General features: G+C 37.1%; 3 protein-coding genes across 4 annotated transcripts; 2 read left to right on the top strand and 1 right to left on the bottom strand.

The window, feature by feature from the left end:
- The first annotated feature begins 10 nt into the window (after window positions 1-10).
- On the top strand, window positions 11-13,264 carry LOC132552915 (uncharacterized). Of its 2 annotated transcripts, none has more exons than XM_060217114.1 (9): window positions 11-93; window positions 3,040-3,360; window positions 4,876-4,936; window positions 5,374-5,419; window positions 6,854-6,876; window positions 7,414-7,482; window positions 7,917-8,046; window positions 8,588-8,758; window positions 11,992-13,264. In XM_060217114.1, the coding sequence occupies exons 2-9, from the start codon at window positions 3,050-3,052 to the stop codon at window positions 13,197-13,199; spliced, it is 2,019 nt and encodes a 672-aa protein (XP_060073097.1). In that variant the 5' UTR covers window positions 11-93; window positions 3,040-3,049; the 3' UTR covers window positions 13,200-13,264. The 2 variants fall into 2 exon arrangements, with proteins under 2 accessions (XP_060073097.1, XP_060073098.1); XM_060217115.1 differs by having other exon boundaries at window positions 25-93; window positions 3,044-3,360.
- Window positions 13,265-16,693: 3,429 nt separating this feature from the next.
- Window positions 16,694-17,935, top strand: LOC132552939 (acetylcholine receptor subunit beta-type lev-1-like). Its single transcript, XM_060217138.1, has one exon. The coding sequence runs from the start codon at window positions 16,694-16,696 to the stop codon at window positions 17,933-17,935; it is 1,242 nt and encodes a 413-aa protein (XP_060073121.1).
- A 4,046-nt stretch (window positions 17,936-21,981) lies between these two features.
- LOC132552940 (uncharacterized) lies at window positions 21,982-23,433 on the bottom strand. The gene has a single exon (XM_060217139.1). The coding sequence runs from the start codon at window positions 23,431-23,433 to the stop codon at window positions 21,982-21,984; it is 1,452 nt and encodes a 483-aa protein (XP_060073122.1).
- Between the last annotated feature and the right edge of the window lie 710 nt (window positions 23,434-24,143).

Genomic DNA, 24,143 nt, shown 5'->3' on the forward strand with positions numbered 1-24,143 from the left:
AAATTTATAGACCGAATATGCGGCTACAAATTAAAAGCTGGAATTTTGCTTGAAGATGGTATCGTTCTCTTTGAAGTGCAGTCTACATATTTGGTAGGAACAATCGCATGCTCCGTTGTTATTTTTTATGACAACTCTAAAGGAACTGTTCTGACAATGTAATGTACAGGACAGTATATGTATATGGTATGAAAAACTGTATTAGCCTTGTTGAAAATTAGTTTTGATTCTCTGAGAAAATAAAAGTAGACTTAACTCAACTCTCAAACCTTATACGCTCAATGATGAAACAATTCTGATTTTTTCCCCGTGTATTTTCAATGTTCATGCTGAATTTATGCCTATGATTTGAATTAGAAATAAGTTCCTGTTGATTAAAATCATCAATAAAACATCTATGATGGGCTCTGACAATTAGCTTCATTAATAAGTTGTTGATGAGACAAAAACCAGACTTGGTATTGAAGAAATTGGAAAATAATGATAAAAGTTTATTTTGTCTTATTTTTACTGTTATGTCAATATGACTGGTGTAGATCTTGATTATGTAGGCTAGCTTAATTCTAAGATTTCTAGTTAATTGTGGGCATGGTAATACAGGTATGTCTTGTATCTAGTCACCACAGAGTATTTCATTCAGTTCTGCCTATCAGTTACACCCTTGCCTTAAAACTGGCCATTTGAAGATTTTTGTCCTGGTGGTCCCTGGGTATCCGTAGCAGCCATGTCTGATTGCTTAGATAATCTGGGTCAGCGAATTGAACATTTTATTGGTGAAGGAAAGCATGCACTGTCACAGACATCCTCGATACTCTAGGGGTTACACTCGCTATCACTTACTGCATGCACCCCAGGATCATGCAATGGCAAAACTGAAAACTCAAGCAAAGTGTAATTTGATTTGTCTAGAGTGAGTTCTAGAGAAAAAAACTTTATTATAGTGTCAGATTTAAGAATGTTTCATAGATGTCTCACAGATGACAAAATCTTCGCAACAGCATATCCGAGGGTGGATAATAACACATTCCTGCAAAGCACCCAGACAGGAATGAAACCTGGGTCTCTAATGTGATAATCCATCTCATCATATGTCCGAACAATAGTGACCAGTTCCCTTTCCCCTCATACCCAATTTTTTTCTCTAGTTCCTAAATTTCAACTGGAGACTCTAAAGACCCTGACCTGAAGGAATCTTTTGGTGTCTTTGTGTGATAGCCTTTGGCTCTACTAGCTAAGGTAAAGAACTACACAGTCTGCTGAGTGACAGTGTTATTAACCTATCAATCACAGGACAATAAACTCTTTTGAATATTATAATGGAGCAACACTGAACTTCAAAGTTGTTACAACATACCGTTATGCAACCTCGAGGTTCGATTGATGTACAACAAAGGATTAAACTAGTCTTTTCATCTTGTCCACAAGGTGTCTCACATTAAACCTTCTATTTTTGGTCTGTACTAGGATCTTCGATAAAGTTTCACATTGTGGTCTGTAACAGGATCTGCCCCTACCTTGCCACAGCATTTTTCCTTTTTATCTTTTTGTGAAAAAAAATATCAGTTAGGATGAAATTTTGAGTAAATGTTTCGAATTTGACCATATTATGAAATAAAGTGTGGTAATTGAGAATAGGGCCATATTTGGCCCACTGAACCCCAGAAAAAGCCCTGTATGCTTAGTCTGTACTAGTTTTTTCTTGCTTGGTCAATAGCGGGGATTCCCTTTATAGAATTACCATTCAGGTTTTGTATAAGGGTCTGTACCAGGGTTTCCCTTTACCTTGCTGGGTCTGTACCCAGGTCTACTCATACCTTGCTGTGTCTGTACCCAGGTCTACCCTTAACTTGGTGGGTCTGTACCCAGGTCTACCCTTACCTTGCTGGGTCTGTACCCAGGTCTACCCTTATCTTGCTGTGTCTTCACCCAGGTCTACCCTTACCTTGCAGTGTCTGTACCCAGGTCTACCCTTACCTTGCTGGGTCTGTACCCAGGTCTACCCTTACCTTACATTGTCTGCACCCAGGTCTACCCTTACCTTGCAGTGTCTGTACCCAAGTCTACCCTTACCTTGCAGTGTCTGCACCCAGGTCTACCCTTACCTTGCTGGGACTGTACCCAGGTCTACCCTTACCTTGCTGGGTCTGTACCCAGGTCTACCCTTACCTTTGTGGGTCTGTACCCAGGTCCACTCTTACCTTTGTGGGTCTGTACCCAGGTCCACCCTTACCTTGCTGGGTCTGTACCCAGGTCTACCCTTACCTTGCTGGGTCTGTACCCAGGTCTACCCTTACCTTGCTGGGTCTGTACCCAGGTCCACCCTTACCTTGCTGGGTCTGTACCCAGGTACACCCTTACCTTGCTGGGTCTGTACCCAGGTCTACCCTTACCTTGCTGGGTCTGTACCCAGGTCTACCCTTACCTTGCTGGGTCTGTACCCAGGTACACCCTTACCTTGGTGGGTCTGTACCCAGGTCCACCCTTACCTTGGTGGGTCTGTACCCAGGTCTGCCCTTACCTTGCTGGGTCTGTACCCAGGTCCACCCTTACCTCGCTGGGTCTGTACCCAGGTACACCCTTACCTCGCTGGGTCTGTACCCAGGTCTACCCTTACCTCGCTGGGTCTGTACCCAGGTCTACCCTTACCTCGCTGGGTCTGTACCCAGGTCTACCTTTACCTTGCTGGGTCTGTACCCAGGTACACCCTTACCTTACTGGGTCTGTACCCAGGTCCACCCTTGCCTTGCAGGGTCTGTACCCAGGCCTACCCAGGCCTTGCTAAGTCTGTTCCCAGGTCCACCCTTGCCTTGCTGAGTCTGTATCCAGGTCTATCCTTGCCTTGCTGAGTCTATACCCAGGTCTACCCTTACCTTGCTGGGTCTGTACCCAGGTCCACCCTTGCCTTGCTGCGTCTGTACCCAAGTCTACCCTTACCTTGCTGGGTCTATACCCAGGTCTACCCTTACCTTGCTGGGTCTGTACCCAGGTCCACCCTTACCTTGCTGGATCATGGAAATATTTATATCTCCTCTTTTTCAGAAAGACAGACATGGCAGGTAACATAGGACACAAAGTTGTTGTTGACATCAATCTCACTTCTCTTGATGTAAAAGATGATGGTGATGAGGAAGATATGACTGATGAAGATGAACTCCTGACAGATGATGATGAAAATGAAGATGATGTGCATGAAGAAATACCACTCTCTTTAACCGGTGGCAAGTACAGTGGCAGAGAACAGTCAAGAGTTCAACTGACTGCTCGTCCAGCCAGGGAAAGGAAACAAAAACAACAGTTCAATTGGGCAAATTTCAATTGGACTTATAAAGAAAAACAACAGTTACTTGGAGCCCTTAAAAAGTAGGTTCTGAGATCTAAATTTGAGCTTTAATGCTAAAAATCACAAACGCATTTTCTAGAGTGAAAAAATTTTCCTCGTCAAAAATAAATATATAATTCTCAATATTATTTCCCCCCATGTCTTGTTTACTACATCTGTACAGTTTTATTGGCCGGGTTGCACATTGTGCAAATCCAGGTTATAGCATGGTGAATGGTGGGCGGGCAGCTGGGCGGGCTGGGAAAAGGGGTACCAGTTTTGTAGAGTTAACTCCTAAAGTTTTTGTTGTAGAAGCTTGAAACTTTGTAGGATGTTGATATATATGTTGAAGATGTGCATCTTTTATTATGGTGTGATTCTGGACATTTTTCTGGATTTTCCGGGCTTTTGAACTTAGTCATTTTCAACAGTCTGGCATGGAAAATCCAAGATGGCAGCCTTTGCCTCATATAACAAATATTCTACATACTCAACAAATGAAACACCCTTAACTGTCTTATAAATACCACATCACATTGCACTCATCCCGCAACCTGGCCAATTGTTGCATCTGTGGACCACGATTTTCAGTGTATAATTTCTTGAGCTCACAATTAAATAATTTTGAGTCTTGCACCTGAAAATCAGAGCACATTTTTTTTTGTTCCACCTTTGATCTGTATTTGTGACTTGGGGAACATTTACATATATCAATTTATAAAAGAAAATAGGAGAAAATAGATTTGAATCTACGTTTAAGTTTTCATCAGGTTAATTAAAAGTAATTTAGTGGAAGGATGTAGCTCCACAGATAACCTGAACATTTTCAATCATCAGAGCTAGAGCTTCAAACCTTTGTCTTGATTGTTCTTAATTTTGAAAGCATCTTATTTAATATAACTTGTGTAGAAGCACATCTATATTTACATATTTTCATCATAGATTTATGCATAGCTGCCTTAGTTTTTTACAACTTGTATAGGTACTCACCTTAGTTTATACAACTTGTATAGGTACTCGCCTTAGTTTATGCAACTTGTATAGGTACTCGCCTTAGTTTATGCAACTTGTATAGGTACTCGCCTTAGTTTATACAACTTCTATAGGTACTCGCCTTAGTTTATACAACTTGTATAGATACTCGCCTTAGTTTATGCAACTTGTATAGGTACTCGCCTTAGTTTATACAACTTCTATAGGTACTCGCCTTAGTTTATACAACTTGTAAAGGTACTCGCCTCAGTTTATGCAACTTGTATAGGTACTCACCATAGTTTATACAACTTGTATAGATACTCGCCTTAGTTCATACAACTTGTATAGGTACTCACCTTAGTGTATACAACTTAGGTACTCGCCTTAGTTTATACAACTTGTATAGGTACTCGCCTTAGTTTATACAACTTGTATAGGTACTCGTCTTAGTCTATACAACTTGTATAGATACTCGCCTTAGTCTATACAACTTGTATAGGTACTCACCTTAGTTTATACAACTTGTGTATATACTCGCCATGATTGTTTTCACTTGTAAAGAATTTTAAATACATTGACAGATATCCACCTTCAGCTGTTGACCTGATACATGCAGAAGTTTCTACCAAGACAAAATTACAGGTAAGACAGGATGAAGTAAGAGGTAAGATTTGATAAAATTGAAAGTTAGATATGATAAAATTACAAGTGAGACATAATGAAATTACAGGTAAGATTTGATAACATTACAAGTAAGATATGATGAAATTACAGGTAAGTTATGATAAAATTACAAGTATAGGGTATGGGGCTCAATAATCATTTTTAGCAAACTTAACCATTTGAGCGATACAGGCCTTATGGATCTCTGGTTTCTGGAGTCTGTTTGTAAATCACTCTTTATTTTTTCCATAGTGTCATCAAATTTATGATTGAATTACCTAGTATGTAAAATTCTGTTAATAGTATTTTCTTTGTTGTAATAATTTTAAACAAATTATGGAAATAGATGTCAGATTGTTATTAACACAGAAGATATAACCAGAGACATTTGTGGTATTAATATTGATATTTTTCAGATAAAAGATTACTTGAACAAGATTCACAAATCTATCCAATGGAAAAGTGAGTATCCTTATATATGGTGTTGATTTGATAAGGGAGATAACTCTGTTCTAATAAACATAATTGTGCTCAATACCAACAATTTGACATTTTTAATAATAAGGAGGAAAGCAATACCAGAAGAAACTTATTGTTATTTTTTTTTTTTTTTTTTGATGGCTTTTCTTAGTTCCAGGTGGTCCTCTCACTTAAAAGTGATCCTTCTTGATTTCAAGTCGTTGTTCTTGATTTCAATTGTTTTGTCTCAATTTCAGTTGGTCCGTCACATTTTTCAAGTGATCCTTCTCAGTTCCAAATTCTAAGTGGTCCTTCTCAATTACAGATGATTCATCTCCAAGCAGTCCTTCCTTATTTAAGCTGTTCTTTCTAAATTCCAAATTGTCTTTCAGAAATTTTAGAAATCACAATGAAACAATCATTATAAGCAATTTAATATATTCAGTATTTATCGCCTAAGATGCCCCATCAATGCAGCCCCACGTCCTATGACCTTTTGTCTCTATGCTATTCAATCTTTTATTTGCTGTTACCACTGGTTCTAGTCAAACATTTAAGAGATATAGAAATGTCTCTAAAACCATCTAAGAGAACTCTCAGCTGTACACAGCTCAGACAAACTACCAGAATGATCAAAACCAACATTATTCTGGGTTTTCCATAAGAGCCGGTTGTCGGAAAATTTGACCGGCTACTTTGATCATTTGGCCACCTACATCAATCCAGTTCCGTAATAATGTTCCATACACGACTACACGTACACGGCAGGCCAGCCTCCTACTTTCACTACACAGCCTACTGCTAACAAAATTATGGAAAACCCTGTTATTACCATCTTATATGATATATGATAAAAATTCAGTCAAAGTTGTTCTGTGTTTGTCAGACCATCTGTTTCTAAACATTTCACTGGTTCCTCCAGTAATTTGGTGGTGTAGGGGGTTCAGGACCATAGCTAGATCACTAAAATAATTTCTTATTTGATAATATTTTATGATAACTATATTATCAAGAAGAAATATGTTCGTATTTTTGAAATTGAGATTTGTCATTTCTTGTCCATTTTTACACAAGTAAATGTTTTGTTTATACTTGTATATAATATTACTTTTATAACTACATTGGTCAGCAAAACCTGAATGATAATTTTGAAAATATCTTTATGGACCTTTTTTTTTCTTTAATTTAATTTTGTAGACTCTTTTTTCCCATTTTGTACTTTGTATAAGCATTTCCTTTTCTTAATTTCCCATATGAAATGAATAATATCACTGTTCTTAATTTTAAATTTTTAAGTACGATATTTGTGAAAAAGTGCCATTGATACATGAAATTGCTTTTGAAAAGTCTTTTTGTATAAGCATCTCAAACTTGCCTGTACCGGCTTAAAAGATTTACATTGAAGTTATCAGTGACATATTTAATTGTTATTTTTAGGTGACAATCCAATGCCTATTGTGGTGAGTACTACCAGTTACCTCCCCTGATATGTTTGAGAGAAATTAGATTCAGATGATTCATTGCAAGCCTTCATTGTAATTTCAATGCTGTTAACATCAAGATAATATGAGATTTTTTTCAATAAAACGGTACACAAGAAAATTATGTTTTAAAGAAATGTGCATAAAGTGAAAAGTCATCCTGCCAGTGTTGTTAACCTCTGGTTATCTAATATATGTTCATAGCTCTACAGAATCAAAGGCAACCACTTTTTAAGTGAAATCAAGGAAAAAGACCTTATAATGACTTTTTATGTATAGTTATCAAACTTGTATGTATTTAGAAAATGTCCAGTGTTTTGTTTGAACATGTACTTTTTTATCCACAGATTAATTTTCAAATTCTTGAACACTGATCAAATTTAAATAAACATCAGGTGATCTAGAGTTTTTAACAATTTCATCAGGTCATGATATTGCAAAAATAAGATTGGACTGGCAAAGTGAAGTGAGTTGGCATTACTGTCCTGTAAGGTTGTTTAATGATTAACACTTCAGGATTGGATCAACATGGGACGAGATCTGGTGAGAACGGAGAAGAAAGACTACACTGACAGTTTACAGAGGGTGTGTGTTTATTGTTGTCAATAATCTCTCTTCGAATTCAGTTTAGCATGTTTTAACATGTAGCCGAATGGCGCTAAAACTCTCAATTTGAGCATTTTGAGTTCATTCAAATGTTAAGTAACCTACACTGACAGTTTACAAAGGGTGTGTATTTCAATTTGTAGCTGAATGGGACTGAAACTCTCAATTTGAGCATTTTGATTCCATTCAAATAGTCAGTAGCAAACCATTTTAACATGACTCTGTTTTGGTTGATTATGTCTGTATATCTATATAACATGGCAACAGTATCAGATATTGTTGTAAAGAAGGTAACTGGAGATGAAATTAGAAGAAATGATAATGATAATTTTCAAGAATGGGGTTTATTTTGAATAGATTATTGAATAATAAATATGTTTTCAATAAATAATTAATAACAATTAAATTTTTAGGCTATGTCAATAATTAGCAGCTTTGAGGATCATCCCAAGCCTGCTAAGAGGGTACCTGACTACAAGGCTATTTATAGATACTTGGCCCTGGTCCTGGAGGGAAAAGAACTGCCCTTGTTGGGGCCACTAGGTAAGTTGTTTTACACAAACCTGGTCCTGGAGGGACAAGAATTGCCCCTGGTGGGGCCGTAAGGCAAGCTGTTTTATATAAACCTGGTTCTGGAGGGACAAGAATTGCCCTTGTTGGAGCCGCTAGGCAAGTTGTTTTATATAAACCTGGTCCTGGAGGGACAAGAACTGCCCCTGTTTGAGCTGTAAGGCAAGCTGTTTTATATAAACCTGGCTCTGGAGGAACAAGAATTGCCCTTGTTGGGGACGCTATGTAAGTTGTACTACTGGCCCTAATCTAAAGATACTTTGTCATGTATGTCCTTCTTGAAGATTTTGGTTGTGATACTGAAATAGCTCCATCAGTCTATACATCTAGTTATCATTCCATCCAGTAAGATTTGTGAAGTCTGTATAAAAGTACATCAGTACTTCATAAAATCAGCTAAAATCAGTACATGTATTGATCTATATATATACAGGGTGTAAAGGCTGAATTTCATGCTTTATCAGCTGGGTTTGACACATTTCTAATATTTATGGTCATTGGTGTTTTGTTATAGAGAGTGCGGTCGTGCTTGACCTTCTTCATGGTGTGGTGAACAAAATTGCTGTGTCTGAGACATCTAGACAGCGACAGGTGATGAAATGGAAATACAAGCTTCTTTCTGGAAAAGTGGACACATCAAACAGCTTGCCATTCATCAAACAGGCTCGCAAGGCTCTCTCTAATGGTAAGCACTTAAACAGAGTTATGGGGTGCTCTAATGGTCAATTTGCAAACAAGCTCACAAAGCTCCCTCTATTGGCAAACACTCAAACAGACTCACAAGGCTCTCTCTAATGGTAAGCACTTAAATAGACTGCTAGGGTGCTCTAATGGTCAATTTGCAAACAAGCTCACAAAGCTCCCTCTATTGGCAAACACTCAAAAAGACTCACAAGGCTCCCTCTAATTGTCAATTAGCTAATAGGCTTGCAAGGCTCCCTCTATTCACAAATACTCAAACAGGCTCGCAAGGCTCTCTCTAATGGTAAACACTTAAACAGACTCACAAGGCTCTCTCTGATGGTCAGTTAGCTAACAGGCTCACAAGGCTCCCTCTATTGGTAAACACTCAGACAGTCCACAAGGCTCCCTCTATTGTTAAACACTCAAACAGTCCACAGGCGCCCTCTTTTGGTAAACATTTAAACAGTCTACAAGGCTCCCTCTATTGGTAAACACTCAAATAGACTCACAAGGCTCCCTCTATTGTTAAACACTCAAACAGTCCACAGGCTCCCTCTATTGGTAAACACTCAAATAGACTCACAAGGCTCTCTCTATTGGTAAACACTCAAACAGACTCACAAGGCTCCCTCTATTGGTAAACACTCAAACAGTCCACAGGCTCCCTCTATTGGTAAACACTCAAACAGACTCACAAGGCTCCCTCTAATGGTAAACACTCAAACAGTCCACAAGGCTCACTCTAATGGTAAACATTCAAACAGTCCACAAGGCTCACTCTAATGGTAAACATTCAAACAGTCTACAAGGCTCTTTCTATTGGTAAACACTCAAATAGGCTCTCTAGGCTCTTCTTGATCTGTAAATACTTAAATGAAGATGTTTTCTGACACTGACTTTTGATGATCTAGGTCATTTTCAAAATTCTCATTTGAATTTAACTAGCAATGTTTCATGAAGTTGGTTGTACAATGGTCTGTCTTTCTGCTTATTGTTGATAACAACAGTTAGGACATAAACTTCAGTGTACATTGCATGATTCATGCTTAATGTTAAACAATTAGAACAACCAGTTTGCTTGTGTCAGTATCATGTGACCAGGTTGAGTGTCCTACTGGCGGTCTTTGTCAGTATCATGTGACCAGGTTGGATGACCTACTAGGTCATTTGTCAGTATCATGTGACCAGGTTGGATGACCTACTAGGTCATTTGTCAGTATCATGTGACCAGGTTGAGTGTCCTACTAGGGGCATTTGTCAGTATCATGTGACCAGGTTGAGTGTCCTACTAGGGGCATTTGTCAGTATCATGTGACCAGGTTGAGTGTCCTACTAGGGGCATTTGTCAGTATCATGTGACCAGGTTGGATGACCTACTAGGTCATTTGTCAGTATCATGTGACCAGGTTGAGTGTCCTACTAGGGGCATTTGTCCCAGCATTAAACTTTTTGTGGTGATGATTTTTTGATAGGTTTGATTTTAGAAACTAGATTAAAAGTAAAAACCAGTATGTTGCTGCACTACTTCCAAATGCTTATTTTTCATTACAAAGCAAGGGTATGATACTATGATAATAAGAAAAAAATGAAGTGTGAAAATAATGAGTTTTCATATGATTTAACAAGCAAACAAAGAAAATGTTCTAAAATTGACCGTCTTCTAGTATTTAACGTTTTTAGAAAGTTGAAGTTTTTGAGGATACTTCTCATGATTAAAAAAAAATTCTCTGTGCTTCAATTTTTTTCCTAATTTTTACCCAAACCAGCCAGTTTTTCCAAGATCAAGAAACCACCTGAAATATTTATTTTTGGGTCCTAAAAATCTGGGAAAGATGTCACCAAGTCAGAATTCATTTGAAATCATTAATTTGTGATGTTAATCCATGCAAAATTAATTTGAAATCTGCCAAAGACTTCCAGAGTTATCCTCAAGGAAGTACCCTAGCAAAATTTCTTCAAAACATCATATAAATAGGGTAGATATTTTAACCTAGAGCTCTCTCCCTGGGTAGATATTTTACAAACCTGGAGTCCTCTCCCTTGTTAGGTATTTTACAAACATGAAGTCCTCTCCCTCAGTCTATATTTTACAAACCTGGAGTCCTCTCCCTCAGTAGATATTTAACAAATTTCAAGTCCTCTCCCTTGTTAGTTATTTTACAAACCTGGAGTCCTCTCCCTCAGTCGATATTTTACAAACTTGGAGTCCTCTCCCTCCGTCGATATTTTACAAACATGGAGTCCTCTCCCTGGGTAGATATTATACAAACTAGAGTCCTTCCCCTGGGTAGATATTTTACAAAGATGGAGTCCTCTCCCTTGGTAGATACTTTACAAACCTTGAGTCCTCTCCATCCGTCGATATTTTACAAACCTGGAGTCCTCTTCCTCAGTAGATATTTTACAAATTTCGAGTCCTCTTCCTCAGTAGATATTTTACAAACCTTGAGTCCTCTCCATCCGTCGATATTTTACAAACCTAGAGTCCTCCTCCTCAGTAGATATTTTACAAATTTCGAGTCCTCTCCCTGGGTAGTTATCAGGGTTTTCCATAATTTTGTTAGTAGTAGGCTGTGTAGTGAAAGTAGGAAGCTGGCCTACCATGTACGTGTAGTCGTGTACGGAACATTATTACGGATCTGGATTGGTGTAGGCGGCCAAATGATCAAAGTAGCCGGTCAAATTGGCCGGCAACCGGCTCTTATGGAAAACCCTGAGTTATTTTACAAACCTGGAGTCCTTCCCCTGGGTAGATATTTTACAAACCAAGTGTCCTTCCCCTAGGTAGATATTATACAAACCCTGAGTCCTTCCTCTGGGTAGATATTTTACAAACCTTGAGTCCTTCCCCTGGGTAGATATTTTACAAACCTGGAGTCCTCTCCCTTGGTAGATATTTTACAAACCTGGAGTCCTCTCCTATGTTAGGTATTTTACAAACCTTGAGTCATCTCCCTTGGTAGATACTTTACACACCTGGTGTCCTCTTTCTTGGGTGATATTTTACACACCTAGTGTCCTCTCCCTTGGTTGATATTTTACAAAAGTATTGAAATAGATTTTTTTTTTCGAAATTCAAAATATAAACATAGAATCAGAAGAAAGGTTAGAAAGTTGTATTCACTTTTATATGATCCCTCTCAGGATTTTGCTTGTTGTTGTTGATTATTTGAATGACTAACAAGTCTAATGTTTAACTTACACTTGAATTATGGTTGAACTTTTGACTTCCAGATTTTACTGATTTTGAAGGCCAATCAAGCAGTAATATCAATAAAGTAGGGAGAGATGTAAATACAGAGACCAGTCCAGGAAACGTGCCTTCTTCTTCCAGTCAGCTTCCAGCCAATACAAGAACAGAAGCCAGTAAAAAAACTAACACCAGTAAGCTGCCAGAGAAAACCACCACAAGTAATAAACCAGCTACTATTTCCTCTGAATCCTCAGCTGTAGTTAATTCTAGAAAAAGCCTGGTAGTATGTGAAACTGCAGGAACATCACAGAACACTGAAAAGTCAGACAACCCTTCATCTGTAGTTCATCAACAGGAAGGACTACCCAAAACACAACATAAACAAAATAGATTTGAATTATCAAGCTTAAGAACTGAGAATGACATTACAGTTGATAGAAATATGTATGTCACTGTTGACAAAACAGATGAAGGAAACAAGAGCATTGATATGGGAAAGCTTCAGGGAAAGAGAAGAATCGTCGAGAATATACAACAGAAAGATGATAGGGCTTTGATACAGGAGGAGGATTGTCCACCGGTCAAACGCCAACGAGGTGATGTTAACAACATAAACTTGTGTCCTCAGCCAGATTTACAGGTTGTTACTGTAGACACTGGTGGTAAGATCACCAACTCAAAACAGACAGGGAGGTCGACCAGCAGTGAAGGACAGAACAGCACAGCATCTGAAGGGAGTCAGTCTTCGTCAGCCCATGAGAATGGACCTCAAGCACCTAAAGACCAGTCACACTCAACTGGAAAAAAACGCAGACTGGTTGGCCGGCCACCAAAGGGCATGATAAAGACAGAGGATGAAGGTGATTCCTCCCAAACTAAGGATAAGTGGCACTGGAGGAGGCCAGGTAGACTTGTAGGGTCGAAAAAAGTTTATCCAGAAAGACAAGAAAAAGCTCCTGAGGACCCATCAGAGATTCCAAAAAAACCTTCACTTTATACTTTGAACCCTTTCTGTGTTCCAGTGAGTCTTCTTCCTCTCCATAATAAATCTATATCTTTGCCAGTCCAAACAGTAACATTAAAGAAACAGATTCCTGCCATCATCCCAAAGAAACATAGTCCTATGTTTAATAAGAGAAAAAATGATGGAGTGACTTCGGTTAGTATTCACAGAATGGCCGCTGTCATTCCAGTGTCTAAACAGCATGTTCTACTTCCTAACGCTGCGTCACAGAAGTCTCAATCATAGGTTCCACAGGGATCTGAATCAGAAATAAATTTGCAGTGAAATGAAATAAAACAATGCTTGTTCCATTTGGTTTTGAAGTTATGTAAATTTATATACTGTAAATGTTCATATTTTAGTGGTGATATTATTTTAGCACAAAATATATATATATAGCAATCATTATGGATACATGAATATATCATTGTACTAAATGCTACTAAAGTGAAAGTGGGCTAGAATTTGAATACGGCAAATTAAATACGTTTACAGTAATTTGTACCCAAAAGTTCATTCCACGATTGAGAATACATCTATATCTATTGAAACTTACAATTATGTACATATGTGTTTATATGTAAATTAACATAAAAATATGTTCTCCTTAGTAGAAATTCTTTGACTAGTGCTTTTGAGTACACATGAAGGTTTAAGCTGTAGATTAAACAGGTAATAACTGAAAATGTTACTATTTTTAGGGGTTTTTTTTGGAGTTTTTTTTGTGGGGGTGGGAGGAGAGGCGTTGCAGTTTGCAAGGAATACTGTGATATCAATTTAATTTTCAGTGATTTTGTGAGTACTCTCAATCCATATCCATTAAGTCCTTTGTCCATGAAAAAGTCAAAATTTGTTTGAAGTAGATTTATTGAGCTTTTAACCACGAAATCAAGTGTGTATGAAATAGTGAAAAAATACAAACCTGAAACTCAATGAAAATGTATGATTTCAAAGTCAATAAAATCACAAAGTCTAGATGCCTTGAAAATGAAATTTTTGGAGACAACTATAGTACTTTTTAATAACTTTCGCAATCAATGCATCTTTTGAACTTCAGGCTATTTGGTGAAAATTTGAACCAATGAAAAATCTTTCTTTGCAGAATATGACTTGGGTGCACATGCACTTTGTTTGGGTACATGTATCTGTGAATGACAGTTGTATGGTGAAAGGTGTGAGGTGAAGACTGATTGTTCTCCCTTGATTTTACAGTCACGTGTGGCTTCATAAATAAGGAAAGAACAGTAGGAATTTTTTTCTAAAAAGATTTGGGAAATATTTTTGGATTTTGCTGCATTTTGGGAAAACAATACTTGTTTGAGCTAGAGGAAACAGCATTCTTTTGGTTGATAACAGGGCAAATAAATCACTGTCTAAACTTTGCTGGTAATATCATCAACGTCCTTAAAGGGATTATTTAGTCATATTGCCAAATGCAATTCTAGAGAATCATTATCTTAAATCTCCTTTGATGACACAGGATGAGATGCAGTCTGGAAGAATTACCTCCCTTTTATTATTTGTCTAGGTTCCATACATGATCAATTTCTGACCAAGCAATAACATATGAACTCTGACTTATCATTCTAGGTAAGTTGTATAATCTTAGGTCTTGTGTGGACTACGATGGTGTTTCACATCTCTGAGATGATTCAGATACATGTCCACTTCAAGTGGATTTTTTACGCATGCTAAAACTCAGTCATATTTTTTCATTTCCCTTTGAAAATCTCCACATCATTCTCACGATTCAGAGACAAAAATAAATAAATGAAATAAAACAGATTATGCTGCTCTGAGCTGACAATTTCTCTCTTTCAATAGTCACATCGGACAAGAAACCAGATTAATTAAATATGATTAAATAGTTTAGTCAACATAAGAACATGGATTTTTTCATCCAAATAAGAAGTCATTTAAGATTCTATCAAGATTAATAAGCCTTACCTCTGTTGAATTTACCGATTGAATAATTATTTCCATCTTCAGTTGTATTGGTTTCAATTCCATCCTACCTTATATCACCACTTTCTTCTGTTATACTACTAGTTAATTTCGTCCCTCATCGCCTGTCAAGCTCATCACTATACGATCAGTACTGACAGAGTGAAACAAAGGGCAGTAACTCTGGAAGGTCAAAATGCTACCAGAATGCTGTAACATGATCTTCAAAAAGAGTGTATTAGTCTGTAATTTGTCAAATTTGTTCCTCCCGGAACCAATCGAATTACTTTGTTTGTGCCTTCAATTTTAACATTACATGTTCCATAACCTCGGGAGTATCGAGGATGTTTATCACTGTTTCCTGGATTTGGTTTTAAAACTTTCATACAACTGGTGTAATCCAATATCTGGAACTTTATTATCTTGTTTCGTAAACATTAAATTCCTGAGGGTTATATTTTCGTACATTATCAAGCATACATCTTAGTTTTACATTGAGATACTGACTTATATATCTCAACTCGGCACTCTTGTATTTCCTTAAAAAAAATCCTCAAGGATGATAAATATGTATTTCGTGTTGTACTCGTGAAATAAACAATGAAAAATTAAATTAATATCATGAGAAAAAAATATGGATATTAGTTTACAAAATGGCGAAATATTGTCAAAATCCATTTCTAAACGAAATCGAGGACATTCATTGAAAAAAATTAGAACTATCAAAAATAAGATAAATTTTTAAAGAGTTAAAGACATTTCACTGTAGAATGTGATAAATCAGACTATATATATATAGTCAACATCTGTAATAATTATAGGATAAGTTCCCTGCCAAATAGAATTTTTCTTCATAAATCATAAATTGTTTGATATTGAGATCTTGCAGGAGGTACATGAGTAGATATGCGCAATATACAGTCATCCTCGTTAGTTCAGAGTTGGCGGGACCGTGAGGAAAAGTCGGCGTCAAGAGTTCACGTCACACGACAAGTCTTCATTATAGACAATCTTTACAGGCATATCAGTGTTACCAATCAAAACAATGTTATAACTGTGCGAGAGCACGTATGACAGAAAATGATAGTACGAATAACACAGAATAATTAACTACAAAAGAACCGGATTGTCAGATAATTAATTGAATCGCACCATACAGCTATTTCGTCTTTCTAGGACTCGTCGTCAGTGCTGCTAAAAACCTGGAGGTTTAGAAACCTAGGAGACGAACAAGGGGGTGGTCTTAAGAACTGTCGATATTTAAATGTAGATTCAATTCATTATTTTCGAATATCGAATCTTTCGAAAGTATCGTTGGTGAAGCCGAAGACTCCTACCCTTCCACAATGCATGCTCTGTTTCTCCTTGTAATTTTTCAGGAATCTCCGCATTATTCTTTTCTTCTGTTCATATTTTCCCATAGGTTAATGGCACTTGAGGTTGTTTGTTGTTAATCAACAATACATGATCACAGGTCTCTCTTTTCTCTCTTAGTCTGATTTGTTACTCAACTCAGTATTTTCTGTTCAAACATTTTACAAATTTCAATGTACTGGCATTGTCATATTCAATAGAACCAAACCAAAATCAATAGAATATTTTTCATTTTGAACCGTAATTAAATCTGCATCAATGCAGATTCGATGTATCCAAGGAGCCATATTGAACGATAAAGTGGTCTGCATCAATACTTATCAACATCATGTATTATAGACGGACCACGTGGCTGCGCTTGTATCACACAATTATCTGTACGTCCGAATAAGACTGAAATAAGTTGGTAATTTGTGGACAAGATGGAATATCTCAGAAATTCTTGTGGTGGGCTGGTGTTATTTGTGATAACAGTTGTAAACTGGGCAGTTAGTGGAGTCAGGGGCGGTAACTCTACGTACAAGACAGCACTGAATGCTGTCCTTCTCGATGGTTACAATCCCAGCGTTAACCCAGGGCGACACTACAGTACACAAATTCTGAATATCAACGTCGGTTTTGGTTTAAAAAATATCCAAACATTTGACGAGTTGGAAAGCGTGCTGACTGTAACTGGAATCATAAGTGTTTCATGGTATGACGAACGGTTAATATGGGTTCCAAAAAACTACAACAATTTGACCACTACAAATTTCAAACAGAAGGAAATTTGGACACCACCATTTGTGCTGTCAAACAGTTACAACAACATTGATTTAATCGGTAACAGCGATATGCCTGTCACGGTACTGTATACTGGAGAAGTGAACTGGTTTCTTCCATTGAAACTTTCCTCGTCTTGTAACGCCGACGTGAGGTTTTATCCCAACGACGTACAAACCTGCAGTTTGAACTTCATGCCTTGGGGATACTCAGGAGAACAGATCCAACTGGTCGTGACAAGCCAGCAAGTCGACAAGAATGAATATGAAGAGAGTCCAACATGGGATCTAGTCGAAGCGTCGCAATTTGCCCATTTATCACCAAAGTTAGGCTTCAAAATCGACGCGGTTTTTAAACGAAAACCGCTGTTTTGCATGATAAATTTTATCCTGCCCACAATTTTCGTGGGCTTTATCAACATGATGGTGTTCATCCTCCCGCCGCAATCGGGAGAACGTGTCGGCTTTTCTATTACCGTGTTACTAGCTTTTGCAGTTTTCTTGTCCACAATCGCCAATGTCCTCCCCCAGACATCCACGCCTAATATGGCTCTTCTCTGCTACTTACTAGTCGCTCATATTGGACAAAGTCTTTTGATAATGCTGTGTACGATATTTGGACTCCGGTTTTACTTACGACCCCAGAAAGATCCTGTACCGAAATGGATGTCTGGGCTGACACGTTTAGCTTGCGGCTGCGCAAAACCGACCACCTGCAACGTGTATCCGGAATCAGAAAGCCGCGACGGGGTGGAGACCGATGAAGAGGCCAGCACTGCCCTATCTGGTGATGTGGTTACTTGGCAACGTGTCGGGAACGCCTTCGATAATGTCTGTTGTGTGTTCTTTCTGATGACGTCAGTAATATACAACACGGCTTTTTGGGCATCTATATCTTCTTGACAGTTAGAACGGTTGGTCATACTGAGTGAATCCCTTACAGTGGATGAAACGTGCACATTTTCACTCTTTGATTGTTTTCTTGGTATCTTTACATCAAACTCACATTGGTATGATAGCTGTTGTAATATTTTATCTATAGTAATACGTTTTATACTGTAACTGGAAAGGAGTAGTATGTTTGCCGCGGAACGAACCCTAAGCCTCTGGTGAACTGATTACCTGGTTAACAGGAAAGGAGCAGTGTGTCTGCTGGGGATCGAACCCTAAGCCTCTGGTGAACTGATCACCTGGTTAACAGGAAAGGAGCATTGTGTCTACGCCGGGGATCGAACCCTAAGCCTCTGGTGAACTGATTACCTGGTTAACAGGAAAGGAGCATTGTGTCTACGCCGGGGATCGAAAACAAAATATCACATAAAACATTTTATAAAACTAAAAATGAAACGCTATTTTATATAAGAGTATTTATTTAGAACCAAATTTCAAAGTCACTAAGTATTTCAATGGCTGAGATAAATATTACAAGGTTTACCGATAAGCAAAGCTGTCGTCGTAATCAAAGTACTGAAAGTACTGCAGGGGCGGATGTTGTGTAATAAAAGCTACTGAAATAATACATGATGTAGTTGTGGGCTTCAGGTTATACCTGACTGTATTCAGATAAGCCTTTATATCAGCATAAGGGTTGAAAAAAAATTACTTTCGATAAATAGGTTTACATTTTTAAGTAATTTTTAATCTTGTTCTTAATTCTGTAGTCCGTGATTAAATATAACCGTTTTGGTTGTATACTTAGTTCTCATTTGAGACATTATTCACGTAGACTGATCAGGTCGGCTGTCGGCGATGAAGCTGCAGACGCTTACTCGTTCGGAGCACCTGGTCTTTTTCTCCTTGTACTTTTTCAAACGTCTCCGTGTAAATCTTTCTATTGTTCATATTTTGCCCTAGTTTTATTGAATTTGAGTTTGAATTATGATTGTGTTGACGTTTGATGTTTTTCTCATTGTTCCTATATAATTCTTGATGAAAAAAATGAAATTTTATCAAGCGAGATGAAAGCATTGGCATTTTATCTAGCGGGATGAAAGCATTAAAACTAAAAACACTGTTCTATAAATTCTCTTATTAGCACTGATAAAGAAAATTATTATCCAGATGCAAGAAGTTGAAGAAAGATTATAACTTTTTACATATATTAAATCATTTGCACTTCAGTCTCACTCCATTGTTATAATCTATCCAGATTATTGCGTATTTAAATTATAAAACATTATGACGTCAGCATATTATGTGCACAGAAATGGCTATGGTTCGCTTCTGTTCCACTGATTACACTATCGATACTTAAACTGCTGGTGTATTCAAAATCATTCGATCGGTTAGTAAATGATCTGTTTTATTTCAAAACCAGTTATAATTGGTAAAAGACAGCAATATAGGTAGAAAATGTATATACAAGCCCTGGACTGTCTTGTAATGGCATTTATGGCTACTATAAATGTAACAATATACTAGTTAATACTTCATGGAATCCTGTTCATTTACACATATCTCACGTTGACATCAAAATCTATTTATCTATATTTGCACAAGCCATACCCAATTTACAATAAACGTCGATAGCACTTCAGGTAATTTGAAACCTAAACCAAACATCATCTAAAACTTGAAACTCCATTTATCAGAGGGTGTACACAAAAGAACAGGTCTACATTATACGTGAAGATGTCTATATTATCTGATGTCTTACATGATTTATCTGTAATATGTTTGTGACAAAGTGTAATTGTTTAACAGGTAGATCATAGTTAAATATAAAACAACTGTGTGTCATAGTTTATTCCGACGGACCGTATTTTTGATAATAACGATTAAAAAAATTAATTTAATGTATGCTAATATTGTTTATTACACTCAACGGCTTAACCAAAACACAAATAAAAGTAAAAGTATTTTCCTTTTTCAATAAACAAATGCTCCTACCCGCTGTTAAGTACCTTAAGACAGCATGTGTTAATCGGTGTATACGTCATTATTTTAATAAATCCGTCCTCAAACATTGTGGATGGAAATTCTTTCATAATCTACTACACTGTGCAATTCTACGTATCTATTGAATTTAATTCTGTGTTTAATTTAAAATTTGTTTTTCTATAAAAAATATACTTACATATTTGACTTTCTTTATATCATTTCATGCCACCCCTCCCCCGTTGTTCTGGTTTCGCACGGTTTAATCAGTTGTTGTAGTGCGTGTATTCAACTTTTACTGATGCTGTCAAATTTCGAACAAATGCAGGTTACAGGTTCCTGTAAATGGACGTGTAAACTTTGTGTAGAGGTAAGCACGGACCTCTTAATTTCCAAATACTTTCGTCCGAAAAAAATGCCTTCCCGTCGTGGTTTTATACATAGGAAAGTCAAATGGATACGCTGTCGGTGCAATTATGACGTCATTTTGAAAAGGAAAAAAAATCTTTAATTTGCCAGAAAAGTTTATTCTAGAAATGGATATGATAATGCTAGTTTGGTTTATAGTAAATTTTTCTAATTTTCTTTACATCATGGATTGTAAGACATTGTTTAAACATTCAAAACACCGAGGCATTTCATCAATTTTTGTTTATTTTGATGGTTTAAACTTTCTGGCGGTTTTACCAAAAGCTTGAGCAAATCATACGTACTTTTGTCGTAGGTTAACTCTATCAGTTTAAATTTATTTCACTCTTGCAAAATATCCAAAAATAAACATTTCTCCTCCGCCCACCTTAACCTCAAAATATAAACAGATAAATAAAACAGGTATGACCGTGCCTTCAGGCAGAAATCGACACAATCAACTGTTGTTAACATAGAATATATCTGCATATGATAATATATGTTGCTTATCTTTATACCATCAATGAATTGGTATCAATGATTCCACTGACATAATGACAGTCTAACCAACCGAACTTGCCATTTCCGGACATGAACATGCCTGCTTTACCGACCCAAAGTATCTGCAGTCTTGGTCACAATATAACGATTAACAGAACTGATACCGGCGCAGCTGAAGGAAAAAACCATACAACACTGGATTTTAAGAAAAAAAAATATATGATTTGTCTGATGCATCATATAATTTACGTTATTTCGTTGGTATTGATCAAATTGGAATCAGGACATAAAAAAGTTGACCTAGATATACGATTTGACTTGTGTCATCGAGGAAACAGAAGACATATAGGCACCTGGAACACATGGTCTGTAATTTTTCGAAAATCTCTGCGTGTAAATCTTTCTTTTATCAATATTTTGTCATCGTGTAATCATTTTGAAAATAGATGGAATTATGGTTAGTTATTGTGTCCGTAAATTTTTGTTGGTTTATCCATTTTGGCTGTAAAATCATATATTTTTGCGGTGCTCAATTTTCGTGTTTTGTTTTTGGTATTTTTTGTGGACACTTAATTTCATGATAATCTGCTTATAATCATTTTAACATTTCGTGGTCTTATAAATTCGTGGATTGATACTATCCGGAAAATCAACGAAAATAAATCAACCGTTAAAATTGATTATTACAGTAAAATACTTTGAAAAATAATAAAGGTTTTGTGACATGACGATATACTATTAAATTTTATAAATCCAAATAGGTTATACCCGATGAAAAAAAATGAATAAAATCTGGTTACATTGTTGCAGTTTATCGTTCATCTATACCATGCAGCAAAAACCCGTGTTCATAAAAGTATATGTAGTTATCGTAAACAGAAATGCTTGTCAATCGAGAATTTATCATTTGTCAATCGTGAATTTATCATATTGATGAGAATCTATTCCGTTCACTCAGTTTCTATTTTGATATCAGATCGTTTCTTTCTTTTTTTTCTTTTTTGTTTGTTTGTTTGTTTTCTTTTTTTAATCGGCTGTAATAAATCTAAACATTTTTTCACATAAATTTTCACTTGAACCGAACAGTTCCTTTGCAATTTTCAAATACTGAAAGCATTCTGTTCAGTCATTTACAAAAAAAATGTTGTGATATATAGTTCGACTTAGGGCGCATATTTGTAAACCCGAACCATGCCATTCTCGAAACCCGTCCAAAGATCTCCATTTCCTTGTATACAAATGGCGGAGGGAACAAGCGAGGCAGAAACTATGTTACGGCATATTCCACCGTGTGAATCAAGCATCATAATTGACATATTAGCACGGTCAGAAATTAAAATGTTTTGTCCTGAATCAAAGCTGACGTCTGAGGGATGAAATGGTTTTTTACCTTTGAAGTTAAGTTTAAATTTCATATCGGCGTCCAAAATCACAACGGAGTGGTCTCCCTTGTTGTCCAAACTGATGACTGCTATTTCGCGTGATTTGTCACATCCTCGAACTTTACTGGGGATAGAAAATAGAAGGTTTCCATCACTATCATGAACTGCACGATCAAGAACTTCCCCTTTCTGGCTGTAGCGTACCAGCTTTCCTTTCATACGGAAGACGCCCTCGACCAAGCCTACGGCAATGTCTCCGTCCTTAAACACAAACAAACTGTAGACCGTCGCGTGCACTCCGATGAAAAATCGATCAACTTTGACTTCATGTGACATTATCTGTGACACAACTCCGTCACGACACGCCACCCAAATACTGTCGTCTGCTCCGGCGCAGATATCCATTATTTGATTCATGAAGTAATTGCGTACATTGATACTGCGAACAGAATTTTCCGTTTTGTTTGTTAGATACAGTTCATTGCCGCCCTCGCAACTAATCCAAGCTTGATCGCCAACCAGACATATACTTCTCACTTCATGGGATATGTGTTCGAATTCGCATATCGTAACCGAACGTTGCATTGTGCCAAAGAGCTGGTACATCTCAGACATGTTTACTTCCTCCGGCACAAACCAGATAGCAGCCACCACCGGAACGCATGTGGTTGATTTAGGTTGGGAAAGAGCAGAAATCGCTTCTTCGTTTTGTAACATGGCTATAGATTTACGAGAGGAGATGAGGTCCCTCACTTTGGAAATCGAATTAAGTAATTCGTCATGATCTTTTGAGATCCTCTCCTCATATACTTTCATAATTTCATCCTTTCTTTTTTGAAATTCAGCACACTCATCCAAACGTTTTTCACAGATAGTATCAATAATTTCCTTCAGTTCATTTGCATGTGTCCGAATTCTTTGAGAGACGTCGTCACATTGTGCCAAAAGTAAGGCCCGCTTTCTCTTCACCTGGTTTAAACTTACTTCCAATGTTGGAACTGCAATCGACTCAGCGTCCTTTAAAAGACAAGAGATATTTTGTCTCCGACGTTCGGCGATTTCGTCTAAATTGCATAGAGTATGTTTGAAACATGAGGAATTGATACATTGAATACAAACGAGTCTGTCATCACAAGTCTCGCACGCAGCAATTGTGCTAAATTCATCGTGGAGGCTACATTGAATTTTCAGCGGAATACTTTCACAATCTTCCTCTGTAGGAGCAAAAGCCATGACGCGGTATTAAACTTGTTTTTGTCTTAGAGTCAATCTGTTAAAAACTACCCGTGCACTGTCAACCTGCCATCCTTCATCATCTATAGGCGTCTAGATCCACGTGGATTTGTGTTGGTCTATGTGACGTCATCAAACTCCAAAGTCCCTCGCCGATGATATGGCGCTACACTTGACATGTTCTCTGTAGTGTCTGTATACAGATCTGTTGTTTATCTTAACTAAAAAATACGTTATCGTAGATAGGTGAATATCTAAGTGTTAAACAAAGGTTAATAAGTATGTACGCTTGTGAAATATCGACAAATTATGAATTAAACTGTATGTACGATGTACAATATCTACACAATAAGGAATTAAACGGTACCTTCCGGATTGTTTTCTTGTAGGATATCACGTAAATTGTTCGATGTAGAAGACTAAGGGAAATCAAAATTGACCGATATCAATACCAAAATATGGAAATGAACAGATTCACCAACCTTTCTCTGAACTCCCTTACTCAATAAATAAATAACACAAAAATCAAATATGACTACTTATTTGGATTCTACACTGGATAATACTCGTTAAACTCAAACCATGTGCGTAAAGCAAGGATGTAGCTTTCAGAAAAAAATCTTAATATCATAATTAAATTAATATTAAATGCAAACATGTTGACAGTGACATGTAATCATCATCATCATCATCATCATCAACATCATCAT

The sequence above is a fragment of the Ylistrum balloti genome, unplaced genomic scaffold (assembly GCF_031769215.1).
Source record: "Ylistrum balloti isolate Yb309-2 unplaced genomic scaffold, AGI_CSIRO_Ybal_v1 Utg370288, whole genome shotgun sequence".
NCBI classification, from domain to species: domain Eukaryota; kingdom Metazoa; phylum Mollusca; class Bivalvia; order Pectinida; family Pectinidae; genus Ylistrum; species Ylistrum balloti.

Bases quoted from the DNA above. Each gene is read 5' to 3' on its own strand.
- LOC132552915 (XM_060217114.1), top strand. From the start codon at position 3,050: ATGGCAGGTAACATAGGACACAAAGTTGTTGTTGACATCAATCTCACT. The intron at 4,937-5,373 runs GTAAGACAGGAT...GATATTTTTCAG, and splicing joins CTACCAAGACAAAATTACAG to ATAAAAGATTACTTGAACAA. The intron at 8,759-11,991 runs GTAAGCACTTAA...TTTGACTTCCAG, and splicing joins TCGCAAGGCTCTCTCTAATG to ATTTTACTGATTTTGAAGGC.
- LOC132552939 (XM_060217138.1), top strand. From the start codon at position 16,694: ATGGAATATCTCAGAAATTCTTGTGGTGGGCTGGTGTTATTTGTGATA.
- LOC132552940 (XM_060217139.1), bottom strand. From the start codon at position 23,433: ATGGCTTTTGCTCCTACAGAGGAAGATTGTGAAAGTATTCCGCTGAAA.